This window comes from Streptopelia decaocto, assembly GCF_964273445.1.
Source record: "Streptopelia decaocto genome assembly, chromosome: 7".
Lineage (NCBI taxonomy): Eukaryota > Metazoa > Chordata > Aves > Columbiformes > Columbidae > Streptopelia > Streptopelia decaocto.
Window position 1 is genome coordinate 59,677,683 of NC_138661.1, and position 18,471 is coordinate 59,696,153.

General features: G+C 39.1%; 1 protein-coding gene across 4 annotated transcripts in view; it reads right to left on the bottom strand.

Moving 5' to 3' along the window:
- The window catches only part of PPFIBP2 (PPFIA binding protein 2), a 108,887-nt gene that overhangs the window by 56,054 nt on the left and 34,362 nt on the right, over nucleotides 1–18,471 (bottom strand). For 2 of the 4 annotated variants that reach the window (XM_082059577.1, XM_082059575.1), the window contains exon 3: nucleotides 17,150–17,364. In XM_082059577.1, the coding sequence (XP_081915703.1) occupies nucleotides 17,150–17,364 (215 nt within the window). Of the gene's footprint in view, nucleotides 1–5,624; nucleotides 6,334–17,149; nucleotides 17,365–18,471 lie in introns of those variants that run through there. The other 2 variants (XM_082059576.1, XM_082059578.1) reach the window with 2 other exon arrangements.

The following is an 18,471-nucleotide window of genomic DNA, read 5'->3' on the forward strand; positions in this document are numbered from 1 at the left end:
ACACAAGATAATAAAATTGAATACAGGCCAGTGTATGTTCTTCTCACATGTGCTGTTTCAGTTTCAGCTCAAAGAATCTCCAATACAGCTCATTTTAAAACAAAAAATACCAACTTCTGAAGTTGATCAGCAAGCTGCTACACAGAAATCTGTCACTAGTACCATGGATCTCATGTTGGGTTGTGGAGCGGGGAGGAGCTGGGAAAACAAACCTGGCAGTGAGTTCGAGTGGTGATTTGTGAGCTTTTTCAACAAGTTGCTTGCCTCTTTTAGAAGACAGATTATGTCATAACCCTCCTCTCTTCTCATTCAGTCACATGAATCACCTTCAGTTCCACCGATAATTGAATAAGATGCCTGTGGCAACTATAATAGTTGCATTAATTGGAAAGATTAGGGACATGCTTGATGTATTGTTTTTTGTCGCAGTTTAGAAACTGAAAATAAGGCATATAGCCACAGAGTACAGCCAGTCAGTTTTCCCACAAACTATCAGCAGCACAGAGATCATAGTATTATATTTCAGTACAAGAAAACATACACTACAAGACTTTTTCTAGCCTATTTGGAGTTGATAACATTTAGAAGAGTATGAACTTTCCATCTCTTTATTAGTCTTCTGGGTCAGCAGAATTGATGTTATGAGTCACAGTAGTTGCTATTATGTAGTGATGAGTGAGTAGCCTACACAGTAAACATTTTTATTTTGGCTTCTGACTATGGATGTATAATAATACAACTTTAATCTCTTGACATGTTAGCGCTACCTCAGATACACACCCATCTGTGTATATGTACATTCACTCAGTGTACTTGAGGAGGAGAAGGCTGGAACATGATTTCTGAATCTATAATTCTTGCCTTTCATCTGAAGGCAATTAATAAAGCAACAACAGGATTTTCTGTTTGCTGTTGTTCCTTGTTGGTTCACTGACAGTGGCAGTCACTTTGAAGAAGCTAACAGCACAAAGTCTGAAATTACTTCATTTACTGAATTTACGTAAGGACAGAGCCAGGTAAATTTCTTTAAAAAAAGAATTTTGATCAAACATTTATATTTTATCTGGATAACTTTTCCTAATTCTAATACCTATTTTCTCCTCCAGTTACATTACTTAAAGGAAGATACCCTTACCAAAGTCATAAGATTCGTCCTCAATATCATGAGTTTAATGGCTACAGCATGGGTTTGATTGCTCCACCTCTTGCTAGTACAGGTTATGAACAGTGTCCAGAAGAAAGAAAAGCATAGGAATAATGTATACCTTTCCCAGGTCAGCCGTCAGCTCTGTGCTGCATGCCCTTCACAAAGTAAGTCTAAGGCAAGCTACAAGAGCCCTCAGTTGCCTTCCATTTTGCATGAAGGCATCTTTCAAAACAAGACACCTTACCACTGTACAAAGTTTCCAAAGGCAAGAGGCCTTCCATTTTTTCTACAGACCATCCACTGCAGTTCCAACAGCACAGTTAATTTACAATGTCCTTAGAGAGCCTGTAATACTGTTTGCAGTAAATATTACATCTGTGATGTTTGTTAATTATTTGTGGCTATACCTACATGCCTAAGTACCAAAATGGGGGTTGTGCCATTTTTATTCGGAATGGTGTGTTCCAATTAAGGCCAGATAGATAAGAATAACACAACAGAACAACAGATGAAATTTTATGTGAACCCCCTAACCCAAATCTTTTGGGAGAACCAAAGAAAGTTTGCTAGAGATGACACACTTTCAGCTGCAGGTGTGGGGAGTGTCTCAGGTTCCTTAGCTTGCAAAAGAAACTTTTAACAGTGACAGATTTATACTCAGTCCCTGTAAAAGAACCCAACATCAGTTATCTGCAAAACACTTCTCACAAACTGCTCACCACCTACTTTAAGAGAACTGTAGGGGAAGCCATGGGATGAGTGGCTAAAGTCACTTGATTTGTTCAGCCTGGAGGAGACCGAGACGTCATCATGGCCTACAGGTCCCTCACAAGAGGAGGGGCGGGTGCTGAACTCTTCTCTCTGGTGACAAATGACAGAACCCAAGGGAATGGCAGGAAGATGTGCCCGGGAGTTTTAGGTTGGACATTAGGAAAAGGTTCTTCACCCAGAGGATGGTGGAGCACTGAAACAGGCTCCCCAGGGAGGTGTCACGGCCCCAAGCCTGACAGTGTTCAAGAAGAGACTGGACAACGCTCTCAGACACACAGTGTGAACTGTGGGGTTGTCGTGTGCAGGGACAGGAGATGGACTCGATGATCCCTGTGGGTCCCATTCTCGGCACTGTTCTTGTCATAGGTCATGTTAACATCAAGAGACTCCAATGGAAATAGCTGAGGTGTGGTGGAGAAGCAACTGGCTGGATGGTCACACTCAAAGAATTGCAGTCAGTGGCTCCATGTCCAAGTGGAGACCAGTGACGAGTAGCATTCAGCTGTTTAACATCTTTGTTGGTGACATGGACAGTGGGATTGAGTGCACCCTCAGCACGTTTGCCAACAGCACCAAGCTGCGTGGTGTGGTTGGCATGCTGGAGGGAACAGATGCCATACAGAGGGACCATGACAGGCTGGAGACGTGGGCCTGTGCAAACCTTACAAAGTTCAACAGGGCCATGCACAAGGCCCTGCACATGGGCTGGGGCAATCCCAAGCAGAAATACAGACTGGGTGGAGGATGGATTGAGACCAGCTCTGAGGAGCAGGATGAAGGGACTTAGTTGCTGAGAAGCTCAACATGAGCTTGCAATGTGCACCTGCAGCCCAGAAAGCCAGCTGTATCCTAGAATGTATCAAAAGCAGCTTGATCAGCAGGTCAAGGGATGTGATTCTGCTCCTCTGCTTTGCTCTGGTGAGACCTCACCTGCAGTGCTGTGTTCAGCTCTGGGGCCTCCAACATAAGACAGACATGGACTTATCGGAATACGTCAGGCCATGAAGATAATCAGAGGGCTGAAGCGCCTCTCCTATGAAGACTGGCTGTGGGAATTGGGATTGTTCAGCCTGGAGAAGAGTAAGCTTCAGGGCAACCTTGCAGAAACCTTATCCAGTAGCTAAAGGGGACCTACAAGAAAGCTGGAGAGAGAGTTTTTACAAGGGCATGTAGTGATAGGACAAGTGGTAATGGCTTTAAACTGAAAGAGGGGAGATTTAGATTAGATATAAGAAAGAAATTATTCACCATGAGGGTGGTGAGGCACTGGAACAGGTTGCCCAGAGAAATTGTGGATGCCCCATCCCTGGAAGTGTTCAAGGCCAGGCTGGATGGGGCTTTGAGTAACCTGGACTAGTTTCTACTAGGCAGGGGTCTTGGAACTACATGAACTTTAAGGCCTCTTCCAACCCAAACCATTCTATGATTCTAGGACAACTTATTTCTATTTAATCTAAATACTGCTTTGTCCCCACTGCTGTTGCATGATGCTACTAGATACATTATGTTACAAGACTACTACTTAAAACCAGATCCTCTATTCTAAGCATCTGAAAACAGCAGTTGTATCTCTCATTTTGCCCAACTGGATCTCATGATTGTTTTGTTTGCTGTCCTAACCCAGTCCAAGCAGCAGATACCATACAAATCTAGCTTAGCCAACCAATTTCAACATCAAAACTGATCCTCGTCTCTGAAGTGATTTCTGTTAATGATGAAATCAGAGCCAGCTTCAGCATATTTCATCAAGGGTTTATGTAAGTCTGCTGCAGTTACTCTCTGTTAAGTGCCATTTGTTACTCTGGAGGGTACTCATACTTTCATTATCAGCCAAAGAGCAACAGTTCATGACTGCAGGGCCTGAAATCTTCATATGCTATCACAATCAGAGCCAGACGTGTGACATTAGGATTCTTAAACATGAGAATTAAATAAGCAACTTAGATTGTTCCAACTTTAAAAAAAAACCCATCAGTTGTCAAAGGAATTTGGGAGCTGACTGCTTAAGTTCCCTTGTGAACAATGCAAGATCATTTTCAGTTCTTCCCTTCCCCCTCGTGTTCACCCCCTTGAAGAGCTTGCAAGGAAAAGCAGCTGTACTGATACTCTGTGTACGCTACATAAAAAGAACTACATGCGACTATGATAATATTATTAATTCCTGTAAAAGCCCGTGCTACATTTGAACACAGTATAATTTCTAAACACAGTACTTGAAAATAACCTCAAAGACACCCTGTGTTACTGAAGGTATTTCTTGAGCCCTTTCTCATTAAGTTATTGACCTCAGTGCACTCTGAATGCTACACAACCTGATAACAGCACACCTTAGCCTTTCGTTAGCAAAACTATCTTTTTAGAAATGAAATTTAAACCGGGAAGCAGAGGCGGCAGACATACTATAGTTAAAACCTCATTTAAATAACAAATTAATGTGATGCAAAAAACACTAAGAGTTATTTAACTATAACTGTAGAGAGCACAGGTTAAACTAATAGTATAGTGTTAGCAACTGCTACTGTCTGTTGTCTCTTCTCTTTCACTGTCCCACTCACTCCCCATTTATTCCCTCCCCATCTACACTCCAGAAATGCAAGAGTTTTCAGAACCTGATGTAAATATTTTGTAAATTAGCATCAAGAGTCTCAAGCTTTTATTAAAGACTAACATTATATCATTAATATTTTATATTCATTCAAGAAACTACCCAAATTAAAGTTCTAACCACATTTCATGTAAGTATTTACCTACACTTTATGTTTCTACAGCTAGTAAAAAAAATAGATTGCATGTGCATATATATATACGTGTGTTTTTAATCCAGTGCCACACAGAAGCACTAACATAAATGGTGTGTGTAGAATTTGCAAGAAAAGTACACACAGGTTCATACAGATTTTAAAAGTATAATGAGAGGGTGTGCTGCTTACACAACAATTAAATTAATATTGTAATTAAATAAATTGATACTGTGGAGAATCTATTCACATCGCATTCATGTATTTTTCAAACACTGAAAATTAAATACTTAGAATCTAAAAAATCTAAAAGCTGACAAAGATGAAGTGATTTTTCCAAGGTGACAATACAACTGCACAAACCTACTTTTTTCCTTTATAGGAAGACAAAAATGATCTCAGACAGTTAATTCATGTTCAGACAGTTTATCACAAAATTATGACTTTAATAGCACTGTCTATTTAAAAAAAAATATATAATTTTATCAGAGTAACGTGCAGGAAAAAAAGTACCAGCATTTTTATCCAAAACAAAGGCATCCTAAAAGGTCTCGTATACTTACTGTGATGAAGAATTAAGTGAACTAGCTCAAATAGTTTTTCATTTTGAAGCACAACATGGTAAACAACATATTCTCCTTTTTTTGCTATACATTCCCACGCACGATTTGCTTTGTTGTATTAAAATCTCAGGAAAGCACAAGCACTTGCTAGAATCTATTGCCATTTGTTCAAAGTTTAATCCTAGAGCTTCATTTCTAAAGACAAAGACAGCTGATTCTCTCCCCCCTTCCTAAGCCTCTTCCTTCTACATGAAGAAACGTCTTTAATTCATTTCTCATGAAGAAACTTACAGTATTTTATGTCTGAGGCACTCAACGTGTTCCCTTTCGCAAAGCTGAGAATTCTGACTAAGATTTGTTAAAGTGCATTTACAAAGAGAAAACAAAGCCCAGCAAATCACTTACCCTCTTTAGCCACGTGAAGTGCTTGTAGATATCAATCTCACCATCCATGCTTTGGGCCCATTGCAGCAGTCACATTCCCAGGGTTAGAAGAAACTTTTGGAAGCAAGCACACCGCTTTGTTCTAAAGAATATCGCTGTGACTTCGCCCCTTTCAACCCTCAACTTCTAAAATCTTGAATGTGTGTTCGCATTTTAAGCTAAATCTGCCTCTGTCCCACACTCTTATCCCAAATGCTTCCCACAGATGTATATATAAAACACAACTGTATAAACTTCAGACTCTCCCCCAAACATCTGGTTTTTTTAAACAGCAGATCGGTTAGCAACAAGAACAATGTAACTCTAAAAACGTCAAAAATTTAACTTGCCAAATGATCTTTTAAAAAGGATCTTTCAAAAATAGTATAAATCCACAGAAACTGTTTCCTTTTAATGTTGAATAACAAGCTAAAAATTATTAAGCTGTCACTGAGAAACTATTTTCAAGTAATGCCTTCTCTGGCTTTCTGTTTCAAGAGTGCCTGGAACTCATTACTAAGACCCCCTATTTCCTGTCTCTGTTTTACTCCCTGTTTATCGTAACACTACTCAGCCTTCTCGGTTTATTTCAGGCTCAGACTAAACCTAAAAATAAGTTTTGCTCTTTGAATTACTTGCCTGTCGTCTCAAAAGACATTATAAAAGAGGAGGAATTCAAGGACGAGCCTGTGGATAAGTTAATTATCCCATAAATGCTGCTATTGCCAAAGAGGCAATTTTCCATCTTAACAGAGGATGATGATACCCTTCGAAGATTTTTGTCTGCCTCTGCTGAAGCTGAAGTCTCACAGCATGGCAACTTTTCAAACTTGCAACACCAAGATAAATGCATATGCAAAGCAATGCTCTGGCAAGAAAGGAAGTTTAAAAGTATTGCCTGTTACTGGGGTGTCCTCTAGTGCCTCTACACAGTAGTTATGATTAAGTTTTATTTTTTCCTAATAAACTCCAGTTTTAATGCTGTATCTCCCACTGGGTAAAAGTGACTTTGGCCTTAAACTGAGAACAGATTGTTGCACACACAAGGACAACTGCTTGGGCAATGCCTAGTAAGACCAAAACACAACTGTCCCCATGGGATTTTTGTGATGATCTCAGAACATTTACTTATCTCCCTGTTTTCTTCAGTTTCTACACCCAAAGTCACTCCTGCATTTAAGCTGAAGTAAAACAGCAATTTGGAAGAGCCAGTGTCAAAGTTGCCCATCGTACTAATGATCTGTGTAATACAAAGAACGCAAAGCCTGAAGCTGTATAATGCCCTGAAAGCAGTTCTTACAGGGACCTGCCTCAGCCATCTACTCACATTCCAAACTGTGGAAGTCATAGATACATTAAAGACTTTCTGTAAGGGATGTGGGGTTTTATTATTTCAACCATTCTCAAAAAGTAAGAGGGAAGGATATCAACCTAGACTTCCAGCTTTCTTCATGTATTAATTACCTGTTGTTACTTAAAGTCACATGACAAGAAAAATACGAATGCTTTTCAGAAAGCTAGTGCTGCAAGTCATCTAAAGGTGCTAGGATACCTAAAATCCCCAGTAAATGTGACAAGATAAAATAACTGTCAGTTTGCAAAAGTACACTATGCCTCAAGACTGATCTGAAGAGGACTTGTGTTGCTCTATACATAGAACTTATTCTACACTCCTTGTACAAGTTTTTGCGCTATCTTAAAGTTGATGAGAACAGCTATTGCTTGGATAGCTTACACCATCTGGCAAATGCCTTAGCACACTGTCAATGGTCCATTCTTAAAAAAAGAAAATTGTGAAAATTAAGATGTACTTAATATAGTACACTTCTCTATGCACAACAGCCTCTGTCATGGCTGACAAACTGAAGAGTGAATAGGGCTTTTCTTGACATTAAAACATGAACTCCCTACAGCTTAAGGCCTTTCCTCCCCCCCCGGCCAGAAAACTAGTTATCTAATTATAGAGAACAGCAAATACATCAAACTTTATCTCAAAGTACTGCATATCCTATAGCAGCCACACTACGGAGCCAGAAGTTCCACATTTCATCCATTTCAAAACAGAGGCTCTACAATTCATTTCAGGCTTATTTAATGAAGGAGGAAACATACCTGTCTTAAAGCATTCCACCACACATTACCTCTTAATGATTTTGCTTTCAATTAAAAAAAAATACAGGAAAACTATATTATTTCACTTATTAGTGCCTCAGTGTAGTGTCTGCAGCTTGGTGAGTATCCATTTCTCCTCTTAAAAGTATATAAAATTACAAACATACCTTATTTCTCCCTTGTCATTTATACTGGATTTCAAGCAAAGGCCTCTTGATTCTGTTACAGTCATTCTTCCTGATTAAAAGGTAAACATGTCTGAATTTTCTGCATCTTATCAGCCGTGAATGTTTACAGCACACATTCCAGACAGTCACATGTTCACTTCTAGCCTGTCACCTGCGTGCTGAACTTTACATCCTGTTTGAGCTTTGGCCTGAAAAAGTTTCAGACATCACCTGAATGCAAATCCATTGCCCCAGATTTGCTTAGTATACTTTTCCGTTTCACTGGAAAAGCAGGTTAGCTTCTCTGGGCAGTGTGAAAATATGGAAAATATGTTGCAATCTGAGGATTACTGCATCAGGTTACCACTATTTTTGTTCTTATTTTTAGGAATTCCACGTCTGTATTTAGTTCTTCACTAACTTCTGGTTCAATGGAGAATTAAAAAACAAACAAAAATCCCCCACAATCACTGCAGTACCACTATCTTCAAGTGTTACCCCAGAGAGAAGCATCTCCTTATTACTCCCCCACCAAATTGTTTGTTTTCTCCAATTCTGCCTCCAAAAATAAATCAAAATACACATTTTGGCAATATAAATGCAATGTTGAATGTCTGCTGATACATAACCCATAAATACACTCAGCTAAGCAACCCATTACTGTATTAGTCAGAATGTTAAGTATTTCAAACAAGATTTTAAATCTGTTTCAACTAGGAAACATACATGCTGTAACTGCTTTGAAACTGAAAGTAACAGAGTGCTTTAAACAAGCAGTCGCCATTCTCACATCCCTCTATACCAGACCTATGAAGAGGCAAGGGAAACATCCACAAATCCTCTTAGAACTGTCAAGGGAAGGGCAACCTGACTCTCCAGTGTTTTCCCCCTTCTTCTACCAACACTGGAGCTGAAGAAGCACAGAGCTGTTTGCTTTTCCACTGTCTCTTCCACTGAGCTAAGGCCCTATGAACACTATGAAATTATATTTATTACTGTTATTTTAGCAATTTTACCTTTTATTCACTTAAGTTTGTGCTAAAACACAGGTTTTTGTGATCTTTCAGAGCAGCACAAAAGCAAAGTGTGAATAGGGTTCTGGTGTTGGCACTGCCTTGTCTGGCAGGTTGGAGGGCAGGGATCAGGCAGCAGAGCAGAAGCTCTTCAGCCTCCACCAGGTCCAGGTCTGTGTGCACAGCACCTCTTCCTTTCAGCAATGACTTTGAGTTATTTTGTTTTCAAACCCATCGGTGTCTGAAAACACCAAAAGAACGTACACTTGGGCTTTCAGGCTAAGAACAGAAATGACCCACTATGCATTTTTCCAACCTCATCAGGAGAGTCTGGGATGGACATACAAAAAACATCTATTCATTCCCAAGAAATAGCATCAATTTTTCCTACATCTGTGCTCTTCCCAAGCCTAGTGTTTGGACTGCTTTGGAAACAAAGGGATTAGGACCAGATTTTAAAAGGGAAAAATTTCCTCAGCATGTCATTTCACACACCTGTCACTCTCATGCTGCAGAAAAAGGAGGGAGGTTCAGAGTGATGAAAGAGAGAGAGAATACGCCTGCACAGGAATACTTGTGTAAAACGAAATCCAGGCCATTTGCGTAAAAGACAATGGATGAAGAAATCCTTTCTACGTAGGGAGGAATGGCTTCAGAAATCTAGATTAAGCATTTCCAGCAAGATAATTTGTCTTAATCATGACTAGCTGATAATGCCTAAGTGACAAAAAAAGATGAAACACTTAGAGGAAATGGGGAAAAAAAATACTTCATTCTGTATATCGGCACATTTGCTTTGTTTGTGATAATTAAAAAAAAACAAACAAACCACAACAAGTATCCTGGGAAACAGATGAGAAATAATGTTATGTAGATCCGTGAACAAATATTCCTTTCCCAGCATAAAATGCACTCAATCCAAATGGCTTAATTCTTTGATTAAAAACTGTACTTCAGAAATAATCAGACTTAGATGGCCATTAGTTCCAGCCCAGCACAGTCAACCCTCACCCTTATTGCATATTTAGGGATGGTAATAGGGCAGGTAATACTTTAAACAGGTGCTGACATCTTTGGAGTCATCCCCATCTGCAGGCTATGTGAGATCACAGATCTCTAGCTCTACTGTTCCTTTCTGGTCATTGCTCAACTAATAAGTAGGTCTCTTCCCTTGGCTTGCATAAAGAATGTATTACCAATACTTAGATGAAGTTACTGTTTATTAATTCATCCACAGACATTTGCACATTCTTGGCAGTTTCAAACATTCCTTGCCATACGCTGAAATACTTTTTCCAGCCCAAGTTCTAGAAGAACTGTAAGTTTTTGCATGAAACTTATTCAAGAAGAAAATGTAGATTGTAAGAAACTTGAGTACTATGTTTCTGCACAACAACTAAGAAATGTTTTCTGCTTAACAGAACAACAAAATCACTCTGAACACACCCATCCCAGCTGCTGTAGGCAAGGAAAGAGTATACTGATTTGTAAAGGAAATATTTAAAGAAATATACTTACATTTTACCAGACAACATATTAAAATAATTCACTCTGAAAGGTTTCAAAGAAATGCTAAAATTACTAAGTATGCAGTAAATAAGTATATGAAATATTTGAAACAGGATATTTACCAAATATCTGCACATACATTAATCACATTATCAAGTAACATTTTGCCCCTCCTCAGTATGACACACATCAGATTTTCTCTTTTAAATTTCAGAACAAGAAAAATTATTAAACAAACTACCAAAATCCCAAAACCAAAACAAAGAACAAACAAAACAAAAGCAACAAACCAAACCAGAGTAAGCTGTAGAGAAACCTTTCAATCCTTTATTTCTGATGAGGAATAGACAAACATTATTTTCTCCTTAAGCTTTTCATTATTTCAGGAAAATAATGCACGTGTTTATCTACATATGAGGAAGAGTAACATGCCAATGTCTTGAATAGTATGTCTGAAATAAGCATAATTTGTTTTCCTTTTTGGAAGATCACAAAACCTGAAAAAATATAGGTCTGTTTACCACTAGTATTAGCATACTACTCCGAAAAAGAACAAAACTATTTTTTTGTGAATGATACTATTGCTATGTTTGTCATAACAGATAACATATAGCAAATGAGATAGGTTGACCTATGCAAATTTTGTGAAATCTGAATAAAGGTTATAGACAGAAATACTTCAAAATTATGCCCTTCTTCCCTTCAGCCAGTTCGCAGTCCACCTCACTACCCGATCATCCAGTCCACACTTCCTCAGTTCGGCAGCGAGGATGCTGTGGGAGACTGTGTCAAATGCTTTACTGAAATCAAGGTAGATCTCATCCACTGCTTTGCCATCATCCATCCACCTCGTTATGTTCTCATAAAAGGCTATGAGGTTGGTTTAACATGACTTCCCCTTGGTGAAGTCATGTTGACTGCCCCTAATGACCCTCTTATCCTTGATATGTCTTGAGATGGCATCAAGGATAAGTTGTTCTATCACCTTTCCAGGGATGGAGGTGAGGCTGACCGGTCTGTAGTTACCCAGGTCCTCCTTCTTGCCCTTTTTGAAGACTGGAGTGACATTTGCTTTCCTCCAGTCCTCAGGCACCTCTCCTGTTGCCCACAATTCACCAAAGATGATAGAGAGTGGTCCAGCAATGACCTCAGCCAGCTCCCTCAGCACCCACAGGTGCATCCCATCTGGACCCATGGATTTATGGATGTCCAGATTGCTTAATTGCTCCCTAACCCAGTCCTCATCAACTAAAGCAAACTCCTCCATTGTCCTGCCTTCCTCTGGGGCCTCAGGGGTACGGGGCTCCTCAGGACAGCTTCCCTCAGAGTAGACAGAGACAAAGAGGGCCGCCTCTGTATCTTCTGTCACCAGGGCACCCACCCCATTCATCAGTGGTCCTACATTGCCTCTGGTGTTAGTTTTATCTGCCATGTATTTGAAAAAGCTCTTCCTGTTGTCCTTGACCCCTCTCACCAGGTTTAATTCTAAGGAGGCCTTAGCTTTCCTAGTTGCCTCCCTACACCCTCTGACAACAGCCTTATATTCTTCCCAAGTGGCCAGCACCTCCTTCCATGATCTCTAAACTCTCCTCTTCCACATGAGCTTACCCAGCAGTTCCCCTGTTTAACCATGCAGGTCTCCTGGCTTCCTTCCTTGACTTCCTATGTGTCGGGATGCTCTGATCTTGAGGTTGGCAGAAGCAGTCCCTGAACGCTAACCAACTACCTTGGGCCACTTTACCTTCAAATATCCTTGCCCACGGGATTTCCCCTAGCAATTGTTTGAAACGGCCAAAGTTCGCCCTGCTGAAGTCCAGGGTTGCAATTCTGCTTGGTATTCTGTTCCTGCCACATGAGATCCTGAACTCCACCATCTCATGGTTGGTGCAACTAAGGCAGCCCTCAACCCTTGCTCCTTCAACCAGACCTGCCTTGTTAGTCAGAATGAGATCCAGCAGTGCTGCTCTCCTAGTTGGCTCATCCATCATTTGCATAAGGAAGTTATTGTCAATGCACCGGAGAGACCTCCTGGACTGTGGCTGGCTGGCTGAGTAGTCCTTCCAGCAAACATCAGGGTAGTTAAAATCCCCTACGACAACCAGGGCCTGTGACTGCGAGGCTGCTCTCAGCTGCCTGTAGAAGGCCTCGTCAACTTCCTCAGTAATACAGGGTATTATTTTTAAATCAGTGAAAAGCAATGCAGCTGGAAATCCTAGTGACAGATCATAGTGCAAAATGAAAAAAGGACACCATGCATAACCTTAGACACAAAAGGAAAGATGAACTAACTTGGTGCAAAGGAAAGCACTGAAGCCGGCAGCTGAAAGAGTCTTAGATAAATGGAACTGAATAAATCATATTAATCCTTGTGAAGGCTAACATGCAATTTCTGTATACAATCATGGCTTCCTACAGAGCAGTCCTCTATTTCCTCTGCCAGTATCAAGATGTGAACAGCCCAGGTAGGTGAGGATTGCCCCCTGGGCTAAACTTCACAATATGGTGGTAGACAACCTTGAAATCTTGGAAAACAGCATATAAAAATACAGGCCCTGCTATTATAACAGGCGTAACACCTTTCTTCCATGAGCACTCTAAGCCTAAGGCCATAACACAGCTCTGTTTAATTACGTCTGGTCATTGTAGTTTAAAGGTGGCATTACTGATCACCACAAGGGTGAAAGAAAATGCTGAAAACTAATCACACCATGTCATTTGAAGAAGGAAAGCCCTACTCACTTTTAAGCTTCTATTAGTTCTTCATGCAGAGAAGGTTTCCCACCCCTGCTGTCATAGTCAGAGATATTAGAGTTGACTCCCAGACAAAGCAACCCCACAGGACATCAACAAAAGTAGGTCTGGTTTAGAAAAATTCCATGCAAGCTGTGTACACCCCTTTTCCACTGGCTCCAAGACACTCTCTAGTATTCATAAATAGCTGCACACATGACAGACACTTCTCCGATGTCTCTTGTGTGCTGTGAATTGCTCTAACATGCTTGGGGAACTCTGAGAGGACCAGATCTCCCAGTTCAGGCCTTCCCTTGCATCATCAACTCATTGAAAAGGAGCTGGAGCACAGTGGAGACCTGGGTCATACAACTTCCAACTCTGACTACTGCTCAGAAAACACATCCATCTAATGTTTCAAGTTGGCAAAAATAAACATGAATGCTTGCAGAATGACGACTTTTCTACACTGTCCCAAGCAGGCTCTACTGGTCCATTTTCAATTTAACACGTGTTAATACCGCTTGGCAATAGGAAGATTCAGCTATATATAGCTCCATCGCAGCTCTCAACAGTTGACTAGTCCCACAGTCAAATCAACAAGCAGATAAGTGTACTGGCTCTAACTGGCATTGCTCAGAACATATTCTCTTCCCACTCAGCTGTTGCTGAAAAATTCTATTGATACTTTCATAAAAGCAAGTTTTCAAGTCTATTGAAATGCCCTGTATTGCAGTAATTTTCTGTCTCTGTTCAGCAACTCTGTAAAATGAATCTTAGACAAAAGTGAAATGAAGAGACCAGTGATTATGTTTGAGCGGAGCACTTTAGCACAAGCTTAACAGAAAGCTTTGAAGTAATTTCAAAATTCACAAGCTCCACTTAAGTCAGAGTTCTGAACTGGGGTTTCCTGTCCCTGTGAAGCCACTGTGGGGGTGGGAAATTCCTTGATTTTAACATGCAGTGGAAACAATCTCTTCTGAATGTTAATTGTGACCAAATGGCAATAAAGACTCTAAGAAATGTATCATATTTCTGCTAAAAAGCCTGGTTTTATCACTTCAAAAAACACAGAGAATTAAATGAGACAAAGCACAGCATATATCATAAGGCAAATAAAATTATTTTAACAAATTAGCTCTAGAACACATTCCTCTACTGTTTTTTCTGCTCTTCTCCCTGTTTCCTCAAATTTAGAACACTTAGAAAGATTTTAAGAATTAGGCTTCCAAGAAAAAACATGATCAGGAAAATACTAATGAGGTTTCAAGAATCAGTACTTTAAGGGTCAGTATATAAAGATACGTGGAGAAGTGACTTGCTTTAAATATACATGTTCTGCTGGAAGGAAGATCATGTTTTGTGATCCTGGAAATAAGGCTTTCACTCAGTTTTAAAATAATTTTAGGACCACTGTAAGAACACTAGGGTTCCTCTTTACTCAGAAAAGGGTTCCATAAAGATGTATAGCATTAAAAAAAAAATGGGGTAGAGTTATGAAATGACACTATAACTAACTACATTCTCTCATAGCTCATCAAGTCAAACACAGTCAGTTGTTACTGCAGCAGTTAATTTTTAATGCTGAAATTACTACCTGCTTTGTGATATGTCCTGTGGTGACTTGCAATACTAAAATATTTAACAAGAAGCATTGAAACTATAAACAAAATTGGTTTATATTAACTCTCCATGGTAATGCTCAGGTCTTTTTGTTCTGTTTTTAAGGCCAAAGAATTCACAATTGTAAAGCATGTAAAACACTCCAAACATTCACTTCGAGGCAAAAACTTCAATACAGTTCTTAAGTAGTTAAAAGTCCATAATTAATGATGCTTTATTGCATTTTAGCTTTGTCAAAAGATTTGTGCAGTTCCAGCAACTATTAAATCCTCATTCTATGATATGTAGTAGTAATCTTTCTAAATTCAGCACTAACCTTGTCAAACCCATTTCATCTATCTGAAAGCAGTGGCAGCACAATTACTGTGCCCAGTTATACTGTAAACTCAAGAACCTGATCCCTGACCACAGACATGCAAAAAGAAGCCTTTGTGAGAAGCACACCTTTAGTTCCACAAATGGTGTTCCTTTTACTTAGAGGATTGTAGATTGTAAGCACAAAATCCAACTCCACCAAATCACTGAAACACCAAATGCCTACCAATGGTTCCATAAAAAAAAAAAGGAATGAAGTAGATGTTTTCAAAAGAGGGAATAATCAGGGTAGTATCAGGTATGAAACATGATGTCTAAAATTTTCACAATCTAGGCATATGTAAATTTTCCCACATCTTTGGTATTCACATCTATAGCAGACAGACCAAATAACAGTTACAAATGTTTAAAAAAACCTCAACCCTCACCAAAAAACAAATCAAACCATACAAAGACAAACAAACAAACAAAAAAATCACCAAAACCCCAAACAAAAACAAAACACCACCCCCCATAAAACAGAAACAAAACAAAAAAACCCCACAAAACACAACTTGGTGATATTTGATGACTGATAAATTCCAACGTTTGGTACTATGGAAATGAAGGAAGACAAGACTTTAATGAGAGCAGCTATGGCATCTGTCATCATCACAGAAGTTCCTGACTGAGTAGTAAAAAGCCAATCCACCTCAAAGCTGACCAAACGGATAAACTCCACAGTCTGGTTTATTTAAACACTAGGTGTAGTTCAGCACACTAAGTGGCAATTACCAAAGCTGCAAAGCTACTTGAATTATAAGGCCAAGGGGCACTTTTCTGCAGAAGTTACTTTTCCCATTCTAGTACAATTGAGCTCTAGTTTCTAGATGATACTCCAATACAAACCAACAATACAAAGAACATTCAAGTCACCTTCTGTCCTCAAACCTGCAATCCCAACTACTGCTGTGTGCTCATACTCTGCCTCAGAGACCTTCCAGGGCTTCCAGACTCAAAATGTAACACTATAAATCCAATTTAACATTGCCTCCACCTTTTCCTTTCAAAGCTGGTACCAAATTCTCATTCCTTTTTCTCATACAGTCCCAAACAGGACTTCCCAGCTATAGACAATGCGCTCTGTGGAGAATGCCAACAAACCAGCAGTTGACAAATAAAAGCAAAAGCAGAAGCTACAGACACAATTACGTAGAAGTAACATGCATTGATAAAGCCAGAAGAAAATCCATTTGTCTAGAAAACTTATGTGAAGTTGAGAAAGCGATAAATGGCTTTTACTCTTTAGGAAACCACCATTCACTTGCAAAGGCAGGTTTGGTGCAGAGGAGTGTTCTGGCAGGACCTGCTGTTTCTCCTCCTTTGCAGCCAATGGGTCTTTTCTTTGGAAGGTCTGTCTGTCCAAAGATCTGCTTTTCACCTGGTGAGCCTCCATCTTTTCCAATACAGTCAAATGTTTATTCCTCATCTATCCCAATATGAATGTCTCACATGCAGAAGTTAGAGCCTTACTACTACCACTGCCTGGTGTACAAGGTATTCTGGAGATTCATAATACTGATAGTTAATGGTAGAGGAAATGTAGCAAGGAAAAGCACAGAATTATCCATGTTTTTCCTACTTGTCCCTTCAACAGACAATGCCACTATATTCCACATAGGTAGTTTTCAAATTAAAAGTTTTATAACTAGTTAGTTATAAAACTGTCTGTTATCTCCAGAAAAGGTCCAACAAACCACAACCAAACAAAAAAAACTCGTACAGAAAATGTAACTTTTTCGGTAGTTCATTTTTACTGTATTTTCTCTCACCAAGGAAACATAATATCTGTTACCAGCTTCTTATACTCCTATATCTGCATTGTTTTAGTAATCAGCACATGAAGTGGTAATATCTTTAGCTTTCTATCTTTGCTTGCCATCCCCTGCAGTTCCCTAAGGATGCAGATTTCAGTTATTACAAAAATAACAGAAGTATCAAAATACTTGAATCAATGGTGTTTGCAAACAAAATGGAAAAGTTTTAAATTACTACTCACCAGATTATCTTCAAGCCATTCCCGTATACACACTGCTGTGGCCCCTGGAATTTGATTCCGCAGGGCTTCTTTCTCTTGAGGATCCTCTAGCATTTCCAATGCCATCTTTAGATCTTCCAGGAGATGCAAAATTTGAAATGTGCCCAAGTATACTGATGGAGCAGGTGACACAATATCATAACCACCATTAGCATACTCTGTAGCTGACTTTGTACCTAAAACAAGTAAAACCAGGAGAGACAATATTAAATAATTGTTTTGTAAGTGGCAAATATAGATTCCACACACTACAACTTTCAGGCTTCATATGCTGACAAATGTGTGTATTTCAGGCTTGGAAATACTTGAGTTAGTCTCTAAATAAATAACAAACACTGGAGAGGTATGTACAAGCATATTAAAAATATTTTTTAGTTAGGAAACATTTGCAATGTCCATTAAATTATGAATACAAAACCCTTACCACAAATTGCCTGTAATTTTCCATGGTTACCATGAGATGTCACTAACTTCTCAGCTACATAGTTAGAAGTCTCCACACAGAGCAGTATTAAGCAATGTAAGATTGATGCAGTCCTTTGACAAGAAACTTAGATGAAAATAGATTGTTACCAGAACTAGAAAAATATGTGACCTTGAGTAGGTTTAAACCCCTCCCACAGAGAACAAAATCCAAAAAGTTAGCAATAAAAAAGGTTCATGAAAGTTTGCTAGCTCTCTAAATTACAAACATAAATTCTAATATCACCAAATCTTTTTGTCTTAATAATCTGCGTTTCAATGAACTTCACACTACAATGAGCCCTGAATTTCAGATCTTGATTCTATTTGATATCCCTTTGTTTCTTTAGGAACTGGTCAGGTGGAAAACTTCTATTTGCTCTACTTTTTACAGTTTTTATTCACAATTCATTGCCTCATGTACATAATAGATTATACTCATGTCTTCATTCCTGTTCCTCTGGCATAAACAATCAAATTTTTCCTCTTTATTTGACTTCATGGGAGATTTTTTTCTTAGGATTTTGATCATTCTTATTGTACTTTTCTCATCCTTTTATTTTGTAACATATTTTACAGGAGTATGTTGGATCCACACAGCATATAGTATTCCTTAGAAGACTGTATCATTGATCTACACAAGGGGATTATAATAATCTCCACACTATTCTTAATTTTACTCCTGTGTTTAACATTATTCACATCTTAGTTATGAAAGGAACAGAAATCTTCACCTTTTAAAATTATTTGCTAAGTTTTTTCCTGAGCAGATGTGTCTAATTTGAAGCCAAAACATATAAGGAATTCAAATTTTCCTCTTG